Raw genomic sequence first — 14,981 nt, 5'->3', positions numbered from 1 at the left:
ACGGCTCAGGGAGCGGCAGGTTTCCCACCCTTCCCTCCAGCAAGGTGCAACCTTCTCTTTCTTCTTTTGTTCTCAGTGGCAGGAGGGTGGCAGCGGCGGCGGGAGGGATGGGGAGTAACTGCACCTACAAATTCATGGGGGATAACAAAGGACCATACGCCGCGCGGATTAATTTGCATTAGCATCCATGAGGGCAGCAGCATCTTACGTCTGCGGGGATTAGCCGCGCCGAGCCCGGGCTTACCGTCCCTATCGCAGAGCTGAATCGCCTCCAGGCTCAGGTTCTTGATCACCTCCTCGCAGGGGCTCGTGGGGCTGCTCATGGTGTGCGCCAGGCGCGGAGCCTCCATCGCGCCCCTCGCCTGCTGTGGCTCGGCCGGGCGCTGGGGCTGGGGCTGTGCTGAGCCGCGCGGCAGCGCTTCCCGGCGCTTCCCGGCGCCGCCCGGCTCGGCTGGGAGCGCTCGGCGGAGGAGGAGGCGGGCGGGGAGCGGATTTGTCGCCGCAGCGAGCCGGGGAGGGGGCAGCAGCGAGGCGGGCGCCCGGCGCGCCCCGGCACCCGCGTTTAAAGGGGCCGCGGCCGCCGCCTCGCAGCGCTCCCTTCCCCCCGCTCCTTATGTAACGGCGGCCGCGCCTCCGCGGGAAGCTCCCGGAGTGTCCAACCCCTCCGGGTCAGGCGCCGCTGGGCACCGACCCCGCCAAGGGCCGCGCTGGGCTCCACCCGGCCGGCCGCGGGCACAGTTGCGCACCGCCGCGGAGCCGTTTGTTTCCAGGTTATTCCATAACCCGCGGAGAGTGTTCCCGAGGCAAACCACCCCCCAAACCCACGGTTACCGACTCCCCCTTCCCCAAACACACAGCCCACCGCGACCGCCGTGCGCAGTCACACCCAAGGGCTGCGGGCGTCCGCTCCGATCTTCGATTATGCAAGAATTCGCAGTAAGAAATACTAGCCGGTTTAGGTTGATAAACCTAGAAAAGCTGGCAGGAGGGTAGAGATGGCAAGAGAGGGTACAGAAATGAGCCATTTATGGCTACCTGCCCTGCATGCTTCCCACCTGTCCTTTTTGTGGGAAGGAAAAACGACCTGCATTGTATCAGTGCTATCCATACCAAGCTTTTTAAAAAACTATTTATCAGTTCACAATTTCAGGAATAAGAACGGAGCCAGAAAAGGAGAAAATTTAGATAAAGAGTAATAGGAGAATAAATAAAACTTGTGCAGCACTGCACCATCAGCAGGTGTGACAGCCCAGCTCCCTCCCACCGCAGGCTGGACAAAGGAGCAGCCTCTTGGCCTCGGGGGCTGCAGGAGTACAGAGCTTTCTCCAGGTCACAGGCTGACCACACATTACAACAAGCAATTCTTGGCACCAATTCGTTGTTTCACCAAACCAAAATTGACACCATTTGGCCACTGATCTTGAGACTCCAGCAGCAGCTGCTTTGGGAAACAGCAGTTCACTGCAGACAGGCCCCCAATAAGCTCGAGGCTGTGATGTTACTTGGTCAGCATTGCATGACAGCAAGTCCAGAGAGTCCCTAGAGCTCCCATTTCTCTTTCTGCAGTCCCAAGACCATCCAGTCCCCTCCCAGTCCTCACTGATCTGACAGAGTAGTAAGCTCCACACACAGCCAGATGTCTGTCACTCAGAGATGGCTTTCCACTGGACTTTAGGATTATTCCGTTCCTTATGATGATTTCTAGGGACACTAATCTCGGCAGATGAGCTCTGGTGTTACCTTTCACTGAGCCACTGCCAAGTGCTGCAGCCTGGGAGCAAGGAACAGGTTTCAGGAGCCCGGGCTCCTCTGGCACCTTCAGAAATCTGTAGTGCATCATGGGGAGAAAGTGCAATGCTGAGCACCCTTCCAGCACTCTCTACTCTTCACACACACACCTCCCCCTGCTTTCTTGCTCATCTTTTGTTTTTTTCTTCTCTTTGTCTCTCTGCTTTTTTTCACAGTGACAGAAAATGTGTGCAGAGGGGTCAGGTAGAAGAGAAATGGAATGAGTGGGAAGGGAACCTAAAGGAAGAGAAAATGAAAAGGAAGCAGTAGCAGGGAGGGAGAGTGTGAGTCAATGGGGAGGTGGGAAGGGAGAGAAATATATGAATGAATGCACAGACAGAATGAGGACAAATGCAGAATCAGAGAGGAAAGAAATGAAAGTGGGTGAGACTGCATTCATCAGGTTTTAATTTTGTCTCTGACAAGCATTAATTCCCTGCACAGAAGCAAAACCTTTCTCCTTAATATTGCAACTGTTCTTAGCACACAGTCATCTCCTACGTAAGGCTGGAAAATTTCTTTCTCTGAAGATGGTGTATTTAGTCTCTTGGCCTTATGTTCCACATTCACTCCTTTCCACAACGTGGCAGACGCTTCAGCAGCTCACACAATCTTGTTACTTCCTTGCTATAACATTATATAAAGTCCATTTGAAACAGAGCCTGTTCTTGAATACTGAGAGAATTCCCATTTTATTCTCTCTGTATCTTTTACACCTTTCTCTCTTCTACTTCTTATTCTGTGCAACTGAAATCAAGTTTTTAAGAAGAGATGAATTTTTGCATAGCTCTTTGAAAGCAGACAGCTTTGGAGGTGTTGCCATTCCTCAAAGGCCTCTCATTTCTCAGCTGTCTTGTAGCAATAATCCCTGGCTGAGCTATATCTATTTCTCTCCCCACACCATTACACTTGTTTTTTTGAAGAAAAGACTGGTTAAATCTCCAAATACTGGCAGATTTCAGTGTAAGAGCAGAGCAGAGAAACCTTTTCCACAGCTCTGCTTTTCTAAAGCTGGACCTACCTGAGACAGCATTTTTGCAGAGTCACACTTCATGTTTCCCTCAGCCTATCACTGCTCCCATCACCTGGGCTAGGGATCAACATTTTTTAAAGCTCAAATTACTCCCAAATGTGATTCTGTGCAATCACTTGGCAATGAATTTAGTCCTAGGCATTTGAGACTCAAAGCACACAATACTCTCATGGTGTTTTTCTTACCTGAAAGAACAGTACTCTGCTTGTCTTAACAAGGAATAGCATTGTCTGAGGCACAAGTTATGTTTGTGCTAAAGGATGACAGAGTCTCGGTGTATAATCAGAAAGTTTATTCTGTGACAGATTATCCCTGACAGTGTTTAGCAAAAAATGTCACATATCACAAATATGGGTCAACATTATGTAATGGAAAGGCTGCCAATGGCAGCACAACGTTAGAGACAGCAGAGGGTCATGTGTTTAGAACTGCAAAAGCTTGCAAAGAATTTGCCACAACAGCAACCTTTCACACTTTCAGCATTTAGACAAATAGAATATTACCAACTTCTGCAGTTCAACAACACTGTGACTGTTATTACAGAAACCTCACGTGAGGAGGGAGAAGCAGCATTTTCTGCACGATACACGCACCAGGAAACGTGAGCTGTGACACACAGCTCTTGCCTGGCTAAATTCAACAACCTCAGCTCTCCTGCCTTAGCCTGGCATTCACAGTCCCCCTGGTAGTCACCAAGATTTGCTGCAGGGCTACCACTCAACAGCAGAGAGGCAGAGATGCTGCCAACCAGCAGGACAGGTGTGTGGCTTCTTTCCTAAAAGACACAACCCCATTCAAGCCATAAAAGCAAGAGGAAAAGGTGCTGTGTGCTCCTTTCCTCCCCATAAAGAACCCCACCCCCCAATATTACAAAGTTCTGTCCCACCTGTGTTTCACTCCATTCTGGGAAAACTGTCCTCAAAGCACAGCATAGAGCTGGGCAACCCCATTCTTACTATCTGAAAACGCTTTTGTACTTCACTGTAGCAGGTTTTTATCTGCAAGCTATAAAAGAAACCTCCTTTCTCAGACTTCATCAAGACTCAGAGTTCCAGCTCTTCCTTCCCACTTGGGAATAAAAAAAGACTTGTGTTATTGCTCAGTGGACTGTGCAAGCAGAAGGCAAAAAGGCTACAGACATGGTTTTCAGGAAAGAAAAACAAGGAAGGAAATAAAAATAGCCTTCCCCCCCCCCCCTTCTATTAATATGTCATTTTTGAGGAGAAAAGCAAAATATTAAAGGACAGATAAACAGAAGGATCAAACCCGGTATTGAACGTTTTAGGTCAGTCCTAAAAGGCGCATTGACTAAGCTTAGCAACTAATCCCTGAAGTTTCATGGAAATAAATTCTTTGCAATTTTGCAGTCATTCTTTGTCTTTAATGGACATGTCAAGTGTTTCAAGCGTGCAAAGGAACATACTTGAGAAGGACTGTGTGCAAAATATTCTTGAAATACCATAGGACTGAAGTAAAATCCACACACTGGTGACAGAAAGACCAAAAAAAAAAAAAAAGACTTCAGACCCTAAGTGAAAGTACAGTTAATGTGCAGTGTGACACAGCTTCCTCTGCTGCACTGAGACAGAAATTGAGAGCACTAGGCACAGGATCTCACTGGGATCCTCTTTGTTTTTTCTCAGATAGCAAAGCAAGTGTCTCCTCAAATGCTCAGACAAGGAGAAGGATGAAGGAGGTCCCCCTTTCTTTCCCTAGGAAAATCCAGGGCTGAGCAGCAGGGTCTATTCTTAGCTCTGCAGTGAGTGTCTCTCCCCCTTTCTCCAACTCTCTGCAAATGTAATAACCTTTGCAGGCACCCTGACACCAAGTCCAGCAGTGAGGCTGCAGCTCTCTTGGAAAGTTTTCTGTCTGCTCTTTGCTGCTTTGATGTTGTTGGAGCTGCTGGGAAGCCCTTGCTGTTTCTAGGACCTCTCCAGTGAGATGCTTGCAGTAGTTTATACATCTCAAAATGTCTCTCCTTCCCTGTTAGGAAGGTTTCATTTCAGCGACTGCATTCAGCTCATGCATTCAGGCTTTTCTTGCCAAGCCATAAAGCATAGTTTAAAACATCACAGACAATTCTGTGGTAATCCTGTGACTTCTGGTGCCAGGGAACCTACTCATAAATCTGAAGTTTCCTGTATAGTGTGATGGGAAAATGGCTTCAGTGGAGAGAAAATCTAGTCTACTACTCAGGTAAAAAGACAGTCTGTGTAAAAGGTAGCCCAGGGTATATGAGACAGAGATTTACTAAAGCACAAGTAGCACAAACAAGTAGCACAAACAGGGTAGCCAAAGTCTGACTCTTTGCCAAGTCTCCCCATACAGGAATAGCAACCAGCTCCAAAGCAAACAAAAGAGAGGGTACTTCATGCAATCGATGTTAGAGTTGTAAGACCAAAGGACACTGTCAGTGCTAGAAGTTCTCATTAATTTAAGGAGAGGCTGGAAAAGTTCATGGAAAAGAAATCCTTTAGAGTTACTAAACCCACAAGTGACTCAGGGTCTCTAAGTTGGAAATTATTAGAGTGCAGGGAAGAGTTACTGAAGACTGTTTTATGTGCTTGCCATGATCTTCATTTTCTGTAAACATCCATTTTCAGCCACTTCTAAAGAGACTGTACCGGCCTGGGTAAGTCCTTGGTCTGACCCAGGACAATCATGGAAATGCCCTAGTAGCTGAGCCTTCACTCCTTACCACCCACCCCCACCATGCCATCCTCATTCCCAACAAACACTCCAGAGTACGGAGCCCTCCGACTGTGTCAGCTGGGTGTGCATATCTCAGCCTAATCATTTTCTTAATGCTATTGGTGGCGCTGCTTTCTGAATTTCAGTTTTCTGAGCAGCTTTATAGAGTCTGAATAAGCATCTAAGAAAGGCAAATTCTTTCATGGACCAAAAAAAAAAGTATTTGTAACTTCATAAAATTTGTTTGTTGCCTAGTGGGCACAAAGTACTGTTAATGCTTAGCATTAATACTTATTAGTTTGCTTTTAAGTTTAGCTTCACTTTATTAGATCCAGAGTAACCACAGAGAACAACTAGAACCTTCTGTATTTCCTCTCTCCTCCGTGCTGCTAATCATTCTTCCTACTTTTGTAACCATTTCCACATTTAATTAGTGCTTTATCCTCCAGATATTGTGCCATATCTTGACCTTTAAAGGATACTACTGTCTGCTTATCCTTGACAACACTGACTGCTATTCAGATTTACTTTCTGTCTACAGTTCAGTGGCCAGCCTGTGATAACTTTAAGTGAATTTTAGTCCCAGCTGATTTGTTTCAGCAATTTCCTTAAGATATTATGTGGCACAGCATCAAATGCCTTTGTAAGTCTTGATGCTGTTCTGTACTCCACTAATCTTCTGGTTTCATCATAAAAGATGTGGAGGGATAAACATTCTAATTGGCCTGGCTTGGTTTACTGCAGAACACCTGTGCCATATCTGGATCTCATTATACTATTCACCTCCATATGAATACATTTCCCCCTTCTGCTTTACTGTTTATAGTATTTATGTCAATTTGGAGCCATGCCCATAAGACAATAGTTTCCATAGTTACTCTTAATTCAATTTTTAAAGTCTTGTAGCATGCTGACACTTTATTAGTCTCTTGATACCTCTGTTCTCTGTAGGGTTTTTTAGCAACTAGCTGTTCCATCAGTTCTTTAAATATCCAAAGGGACACCTCAGATGCATTTGTTCAAGTGATGATATTTCATTATGTATTTCTTAGTTACTTTTCCTCAGCAGTTCATAATTATATCAATGATTTCTTAACCAAGCCATTATTTAAAGTTTAATCGCCTTCCCAATAAACTTCATGGCAAAAGTCCAATTAGTTTTAGTGGGAATAAGAACTGGTTTCAAAATTTATCTCCTTACTACAAATTAATTATAATTAATATTTTCTTGGTCAAGTAATTTTGTGTTATTGTGCCTTTAGGACTTATAACACCGTCTTTTCGTATTATCTTTAACCTCTTGGCAACTGTTTCAGTGTATCCTCATGCTGTCCCTATTTTTCTCATGTGTACTAAACTTGGAATATAAAAGCCTGTTTTGGTGGTTCTCCAGTTTTCTGTTTCCAGTGCAGTTCATATTTTACTTTTACTTGCTTAAGTAGCCCACAGTGACCCATTCTCTCTTCAGTGTTTCCCATTTTCATTGGAACAAGACACATTTCTGCAGGCTTTCCATTACAGTATCTTCTCATGCCCTCCCTCCTGCCCTTCCTCTTTCCACAAAGCCCTTTATGAAACTCTCTCAACTGATCCTATGAATGAGATTTTCCTCATAATACTACACCCTTTCACTGGATGACATCAAAACTCTTCAAAGAAGACAGCCAAGAAGCAGTTACAGTTCATTAATAAAGTTAATGACGAAAGTCTAAGTGACCAGTTCCTCAATGGCATCTACTGATCTTGTTTTCTTATAACTAGACTTATAATAAGTATATAAGCACAAAAGATGGGATCTAGGTTGTTGTTGATGTTTTTGTACCATCGGCATCCGAGATGATGAGGCAAGACAGGAAAGACACCATTGTTTCATCCCTCACTGCTACCATGAACACAGCTAATTAACTGCTAAGGAAACACAAGGAGAATGATTTTAAATGAGTGAGAGGCAACACCAAGGCATTCCCTCTCCTTGACTCAGAGCCCGGATGCATAGTGAGACTAGTCTTAAATTTCCCTCACCGGACTCACAGTCACTTACTACAGGCTCTTAGACTGTCTTTCAGATCTATGATTACTTAAATAGATGTGGTGGGTTGACCCAGGCTGGATGCCAGGTGCCCACCAAAGCCACTCTGTCACTGCCCTCCTCAGCTGGGCAGGGGAGAGAAAATGTAACTAAAGGCTCGTGGGTCAATATAAGGACAGGGAGAGATCACTCAGCAATGACTGTCATGGGCAAAACAGACCTGACTTAGGGAAATTAACTTCTCAAAGTAGGAGAATGAGAACTAAAACAAATCTTAAAAACATATTCCCCCAACCCTTCACTCCTTCCTAGGCTCTACCTCCTCCCCAAGCAGTGGCGCAGGGAGATGGGAATGGGGGTTATGGTCAGTCCATCACAGGTTGTTCCTGCTGCTGCTCAGGGAGAGGAGTCCTTCCCTGCTCCAGAGTGGGGACCCTCCTGCAGGAGATAGTCCTCCACAGACTCCTCCAGCCTGAGTCCTTCATGAACTGCTCCAATGTGGGTGCCTTTCCACAGGGTGCATTCCCTCAGGAGCACCCTACTCTAGCATGGATCCCCCACAGTCCTGCTGACAAACCTGCACCAGCGTGGGCTCCTCTCTCCATGGGTCTGCGAGTCCCTCCCAGGAACCTGCTCCAGTGTGGGCTTCCCACAGGTGCACAGCCTTCCTTTGGGCATCCAGCTGCTCTGACGTGGGGCTTCTCCATGGCCCGCAGGTGGGTCTCTGCTCCTCTGTGGACCTTCATGGGCACAACCCGCCTCACCATGGGCTGCATGGGAATCTGCTCAGGTGCCTGGAGCACCTCCTGCCTCTACTTCTCCACTGACTTTGGTGTCTGCAGAGTTACTTCTCTCACATATTCTCACTCCTCTCTTCCCTGGATGCAATTCCTTCTGCGCAATAACTTTTTTTCCTTCTCAAATATGTTATCACAGAGGCGTTTCCTCCATGCCTGATTGGCCTTGGCCAGCAGTGGGCCTGTCCTGGAGCTGCCTGGCATTGTCTCTGTTGGACACGGGGGAAGCTTCTGGCAGCTTCTCAGAGAAGCCACTTCTATAGCCACCCCTGTCCTCCTGCCCACCAGAACCTTGCCATGCAGACCCAATGCAATATGTAAGCCACAATTAGAATTTCACAATGAAATGCATTAGAAGCAGCAATTAGAAGCTGTCTTTTCCATGGTTTCGCTCTGGTAGGAATTCATGTCCACTTAGCACCCATATACAGGGAGATTAGATAAAGAGAGCAGAGTATAGAAGCAGACAATAAGTGATCATTAGTTTATAGCACTGTTTCTTTAACAACATCCACAAGCATTTTAATTAAAGCATGTTCTGCTCTGAATTATGTCCTGCCACTGTTATTTGTGTTCTGAATATATTTCAGCCCTGTAGTATGTTATTTATTGACAGTATAGCAATCCTTACAAATTTCCAGTTGCTGTACATATTCAGTGCCCTGGGGTGCCTGAAGTCAGTGGAGGAATTATGGCATTCTGTGAGCCTTGAAAAATCCTAGAACTGACTCCATAATCTGTTAGTGACTGAAATACTGCTCCTGCTCCTTAAACCAGGCTGCACAGGGGGATAATTGCAAAGGCCATCTTTAGCCTAAGGAGTTTATTTGCCTTAGGATCTTTCAACAGTCAGTGGAGGGTGAAAAAATCCTCATCTGTGTCTCAAAAGGAGCTCTTTGTAGGTGCTCAGTTGCCCTAGAGGAAATGCTTTCTCTTGATTCTACAGGAAGCTGGGGGAGAAAAGCATCCTGAGGCTAAAATCAATCTTTGTGAATGCCCCCTAAATTATTCTTATGTGTCTTTGCAGCAGCCATCTTTGATAACCTGCAAGATATTCTGGAATGAGAAATGAGAACAGCAAACAAATACGGCAAAACTCTTCAGGGCTAACAGCAGCTCCTCAGCTCCTTGTCCAGAGTTCAGGGGGCTGCATGTACACATGCTGACAGGGACAGTGCTGGCTGCAAAGAACAACAAGTGGTCATTTATCCAGGCACAGCTGTTGCCTGATGACAGAGGTCTGACAGTGGCTCCTGTGTGATGGAACGCAGGTCTGTGCTCAGACTTGTTCGACCGCCGCTTCTCTGGGACCTGCTGAACTCACATCAAATGCCCATCATCTGTAAAATCTTTTTCTCTAATTCTCTCTATTTCTCCCATGCTCACTGCTAACCAAATATCTTATATGAGCTTTTAAAACCAAATTTACCAGTTATTTATCTAATTTTCGCTTTTAATGCCAGTACTTTTCTTCTTCTTGATTATCTCTTTCTTATTTTTATCCATTTTCAGTCTAACCTCACCAACTCCCATCTGACTCAGTGCCAGCTTCTGATTAATATCCTTATGCATAAATTCAATTCAGCCATTGAGAGTACCTTTTTTGGGCTCGATCACATGACATCCACTGGGTCATTTCTGGGATGAGGAGGGGAAATAAGGTAGAGAATAGCAAAAAAGGCAAAAAAATTGCTTTCTGTGTTGAAGTACTTGGTTTTATTTAGTGAAATTAAATTCTATTGACTGTGTGTGGCAAGGTTTTGGTAGGTACAGGGGTGGCTTCTGTGAGAAACTGCTGGAGGCTTCCCCCATGTCTGATGGAGCCAATGCCATCCAGCTCCAAGACGGATTCACTACTGGCCAATGTGGAACCCATCCACAAAGTGGTAACACCTGTGGGATAATGGATTTAAGAAGAGAGAAAAAAACCCCCGTGCAACAGCAATTAGAAGAGAGGAGGGAGAATATGTGAGAGAAACAACCCTGCAGACACCAAGGTCAGTGGAGAAGGAGGAGGTGTTCCAGGCACTGGAGCAGTGACTTCCCTGCAGCCTGTGGGAAGGACTCAATGCTGGATAAGTTCATGGGGGATTGTCTTCCGTGGGATGGACTCCATGATGGAGTAGGGGAAGAGTGTGAGGAGTCCTCCCCTTGAAAAGGAAGGAGCAGCACAGAAAATGTGGTGAACTGACCATAACCCCTATTCCCTGTTTTCCTGTGTCACTGGTTAGAAAGGAGGTAGAGAAAATCCAGAGTGAAGTTAAGCCGAGGAAGAAGAAAGGGATGGGGGGAAGGTGTTTTGAGGTTTGGGTTTTATGTCTCATTATCTTTCTCTGATTTGATTGGTAATATATTAAGCTAATTTCCCCAAGCCGAGTCTATTTTGCCCATGAGAGTAATTGCTGAGTGATCTCTCCCTGTCCTGATCTTGACCCAGCAGCCTTTCGTTACATTTTCTCTCCCCTGCCCAGCTGAGGAGGGCAGTGACAGAGTGTTTTTGGTGGGCACCTGGTACCCAGCCTGGGTCAACCTGCACACGTCTTCTGGTCTCTTGTCATTAGCAAGCTATTTACAGTAGCTGTCACTAGACAAGAAAGTTGTCGGCATGGATTTTATCAGTCTCATATTGCCTGTCATGCTGTGGAAGTATGAATTTGCGCATATCAGTGACAGAAAAGTTTTACAATATCAGATTGAGCACAGCAACAGAAGTAAGGGCGTGTATTTCAAATGCCAGTTATCTAGATTAGCCTTTCTATTTTGTGGGGGCAATAACTACACTACTACAGTTTATTTCCTTACATTTTTAGAACATTCATTACTCCTTTAAACATATTTTATAGCTGTAGCTCCATCAAATGAATTTAAAGGTTGCACCAACCTAATTATACACATATCTACAGTGATACAGCTAATGTCGAACAAAAACTGAGCAAAACCCCCCCTTAATTTCTGCATACCACTAAATTGCTCCTTCCAGGAATGAATTAGACCTGGTATTAAGGCAGTACTGAACCCTGCATGTATTTTTGGAGCACAGCCAAATGTTCATTTACAGTAAAATCTCTAGAAACTTATTACTACCTATGTGTTTGCATTAATAAAACTTATTCAAGCAGAGTTATTAAGAAAAGGGGGATATGGCACAGAGTAGGCCTAAGGAGAGATAGAAAACTGAAATTCTTTATCACCAAGCAAGGACTGTTCACATTTGCCTACTAGTGAAATAGAAATTAGTGCCAATGACACTAAATTATATCTATATCCTCCACTCCCTGCAGAGAGTTTGAGGCTTGAGCAAAAATGCTCCATTACCACTTTTTGATATTTTTTTTCCTTAAAGTTGAGTAATATATAATAAACTGGGTGAAGCAAATGAAATATAAATCAAACTAAATTCAAGGGTTAATGAGATTAGCTGCTATCAGATCCATAGGTTATCTATAGCCTGACCACTAATCTTATGCCCTCAGGAGTTAATTACACAGCTATCACAAGTACCCAAAATAACATGACTGGCCTCTACCTGAATTGCAAACCAACCTTCTTGCTGCCAACACGGAAGCAATGATGTCCAGCAAAAATGTGACAGCAAATAATTCAGGGACAAAACACAGGCAGGTACTCCTGAGATGTCTTCAGGGCTAAATGGAAATATTATGCAAACTGTGAATTCATCTTGGAGTAAAACCTCCTTCCTGTATCTTGCTGGGAAAAACACTTCATCAACAAATATATCCAGCTTGGAATAGATCATGCAGCCAGCTTTAGAGAGAACATATAGTCTTATCCCTATTTTCTCATTTTAGGTTTCTCCACCCTCTCTAGGGATGGTGGTCTGAACTCCTTTTACTGTCAAACTCTCCCTGACCTCAACAGAAAATTGCTCATCTCAAAACACAGCTGAGCAGAGCAGCCAGCTGCCTCTGCTTGAGCCAGCTGTTCCCAAACCGAGGTTGCAATCCCACAGGCAGGGAACTGAGAGCAGGGTCAGTTCTCCAGCCTATTGTGTGGCACTTCCACAGGCTGTGGGAGCAAAAGCTTTGCGACAACAATGACCATGGGTATCTTCTTTCACTTCTTTTAAATTGTTTCCCCCTCTTCCTCCCCCTCAACTGGCCATGGAGTCTTATTACTGCTTGATCCATCTGAACCCTAAGGCAAAGTTTTCGGCACTGGGCACACTCCTGCAGAGAGAGTTTTGTATGAATTATAAAGTCAGGGCGTTCAAATAGTACATCAATTCGCTTCCCACAGGCTGTCTTCGTGAATGCTTATTCATCTCGAAATGATGGTACGCTAAGAAGTCACTTAAGCTCTTAAGCTTTCCTGATCTCATGTCACAACTTCAACCAAAAGGGAGAATGCTTGGGAAGGCATAAAAACAAAACCTGTAGTCAGAAAAATTTCTGTTGCTGCAACTGCTGCTAAATAAAGAGATCACTCCCTGCACAGATAAAGTGTAACAGTATGTTCTGCTTTATAGCTCATAACAAACTTTGATTCAGTCATTTCTGTCATCAAAAGATTATTGCTGTGGTGTCCTCCTTGTTTTGGGACAGGAGACAAAGAGAAAAGTCCCTTTGCATACACCCTTCTAGAGACTGTAAAGGAGGAGAAGCAAATAGCAGAGATCTCCTCCCCTTCCACTGAGGGAGTGCTGGTGGCTATTTCTGACAAACAGATTCTCATTCTTGGCAGAGACATCTTAAAAATTATTTTTCTCCTGTCATTACATTTAGCAGTATTGGTAGCCTTTACAAAGCACTCTTTTATTTTCAAAGGTAGCATTACCACACAAACTCTAGCTGTGCAAACTCTAGCAGCAACACATTCCTCGCTGCCTTAAATCATGTCTTCCAGGCCTGCTGGAGATCAGAGGGGCTTGCACAGGGGAGCAACTAAGTGCAAGTCACTTGTAATGTTCTACCTGCTAACTAACGAGCAGACAAGCACTGGCAGGCTGGCTGGGGCTGCAGGCACCCAGCACTTGCTATGCCTCATTTCAGGAGTACAGCATTGCCTGCCTTCCTGTCATGCCCTCGGCCACACACCAGCAAGCAAACAGGAGCACGGGAGCAGCTGACCACGTCTGGTGCCAAGGACTGTGTGCACTTCTCAAAGGAAAGGAGAAGGCAGTGTTCCTCCAAGCCTTGTGTAGGGCAGGGAAGGAAGGGGGAAGGAAGCCTCCCCCTGTACTCTTTATCCTCTGGTAGGAGCTAAGCAGAGGAAACCAGACGTAGGAAAATGTATGAATATGACACCATGGCAGGTTGTCGCCTTCCACACAACGCAGCAAGTGAAGGAGTGTGTGCCACGATGCCAGCTCCTGATGCAGAGTGCACACAGTTGGGGAAAGCTGGCAAAACGGTAGCACAGGAACCCCTCTGCGTCCTGATAATGTTTCCCCCCTTCCCAGGGCACAGCACAGTGCCTGGGACAGCCAAAGCAGCACACACATGGCAGAGGTGTTCCCAGAACCAGTTTGCCCTTCTCTTCCCCACAAGTGCTTCTCCCACTCACTGTCTTTGCTACCTGTGGTTCTGAGGGAAAAGACAAAAAGGAAGAACAAGAGGCAAATAAAACTTGCCATTTCCAGAGATGGCACAGCATTGCTGCAGGGATCAGCAGGCACATGGTGGTGATGCTCCTCCCCATGAGGACAGATCAGGGACCTCTAGAGAAACCATGAGTCTTAGGGGTCAGAAGAATTCATCTTGACTTGTACATCCTGAGTGCCCCCTCCCCATGCTGCCCCAGCACCGGCTCTGCAGGATCACTGAGCAGCAGGAGGCTGGTGGAGAGAATGGACTCCATACATTTCCATCATTCAGAGGCAGTTTATCAATTGTTTGAGGACCTGTCCAGGTCAAGTTTGATTCTATTTTCAGAGCTGTGTAATGACTGTTGATGACATCTGCCCACGACTGGCAGCAAACATTGATTAGTACTGTGAGTGACCAGTTTCCAAATGTACAGCCACGTGTCTCCCTTGTGCTCCAGGCAGCTGATAAAGATCCATTGATGGTAGTTGCTATTTAATATGGTAAATGATTTTGGAGATTACAGTCCTCTCTTATGTAATCTTCTTACATAAGACTGGGAAAGAAAACATGTGAAGTGCAGAATTTGAACATTAAAACAGCAGTGGATCTGGAGCTTAACTCAAGTGTTGTCATCTCAAAAGTCTTTTCTGACTATCCAAAGCTAATAAAAAACCAAGAGAAATAAAGCTCCCTCTCTTATAAATCTACACAAGAAGTTTTTAAATAAGAGTTGCACCTCACCACAGAATCTTGTGTGATAATCCGCTACCTAGTATTCAGCTAATCAGATGTTCAGTGAATGAAATGGGAGGTAACCAAGCAAGTAAATTTTAATCCTAAGTAAAAGCAAAAAAAACAAACATCATCAACAACAACAACAACAAAACCTGAACGAAAAGCTTCAAGAACTGGAGCTTAGAGACTGCAAATGCTTTGTTCCTAGGGTAGTTTTAGGTTGGGGAAAAACATGGTGTTCTTCCTAACCAGCTACTTCATGGTGACATGGCTGTCTGACAGTTTTTGCATGCTGATTTATGATTCTGAGCTGTGTTGCTCCATTCAGGCTCCTCACATGCTGAGTCAGCAGCTCCTGCTGT

General features: G+C 45.2%; 1 protein-coding gene across 4 annotated transcripts in view; it reads right to left on the bottom strand.

Moving 5' to 3' along the window:
* PHYHIPL (phytanoyl-CoA 2-hydroxylase interacting protein like) overlaps positions 1-14,981 on the bottom strand; it is a 137,942-nt gene that overhangs the window by 34,924 nt on the left and 88,037 nt on the right. Inside the window, exon 1 of one of the 4 annotated variants that reach the window (XM_051800222.1) lies at positions 8,119-8,448. The exons of 2 other annotated variants lie outside the window; for them this stretch is intronic. In XM_051800222.1, coding sequence (XP_051656182.1) covers positions 8,119-8,317 — 199 coding nt within the window. In that variant the 5' untranslated portion in view covers positions 8,318-8,448. Of the gene's footprint in view, positions 1-244; positions 511-8,118; positions 8,449-14,981 lie in introns of those variants that run through there. One more of the 4 variants, XM_051800223.1, reaches the window with a different exon arrangement.

Source organism: Manacus candei, unplaced genomic scaffold, assembly GCF_025592945.1.
Source record: "Manacus candei isolate 608988 ecotype Guabito, Panama unplaced genomic scaffold, ASM2559294v1 h1tg000050l, whole genome shotgun sequence".
Classification (NCBI taxonomy): domain Eukaryota; kingdom Metazoa; phylum Chordata; class Aves; order Passeriformes; family Pipridae; genus Manacus; species Manacus candei.
This window is presented reverse-complemented; position numbering and strand designations above follow the sequence as displayed.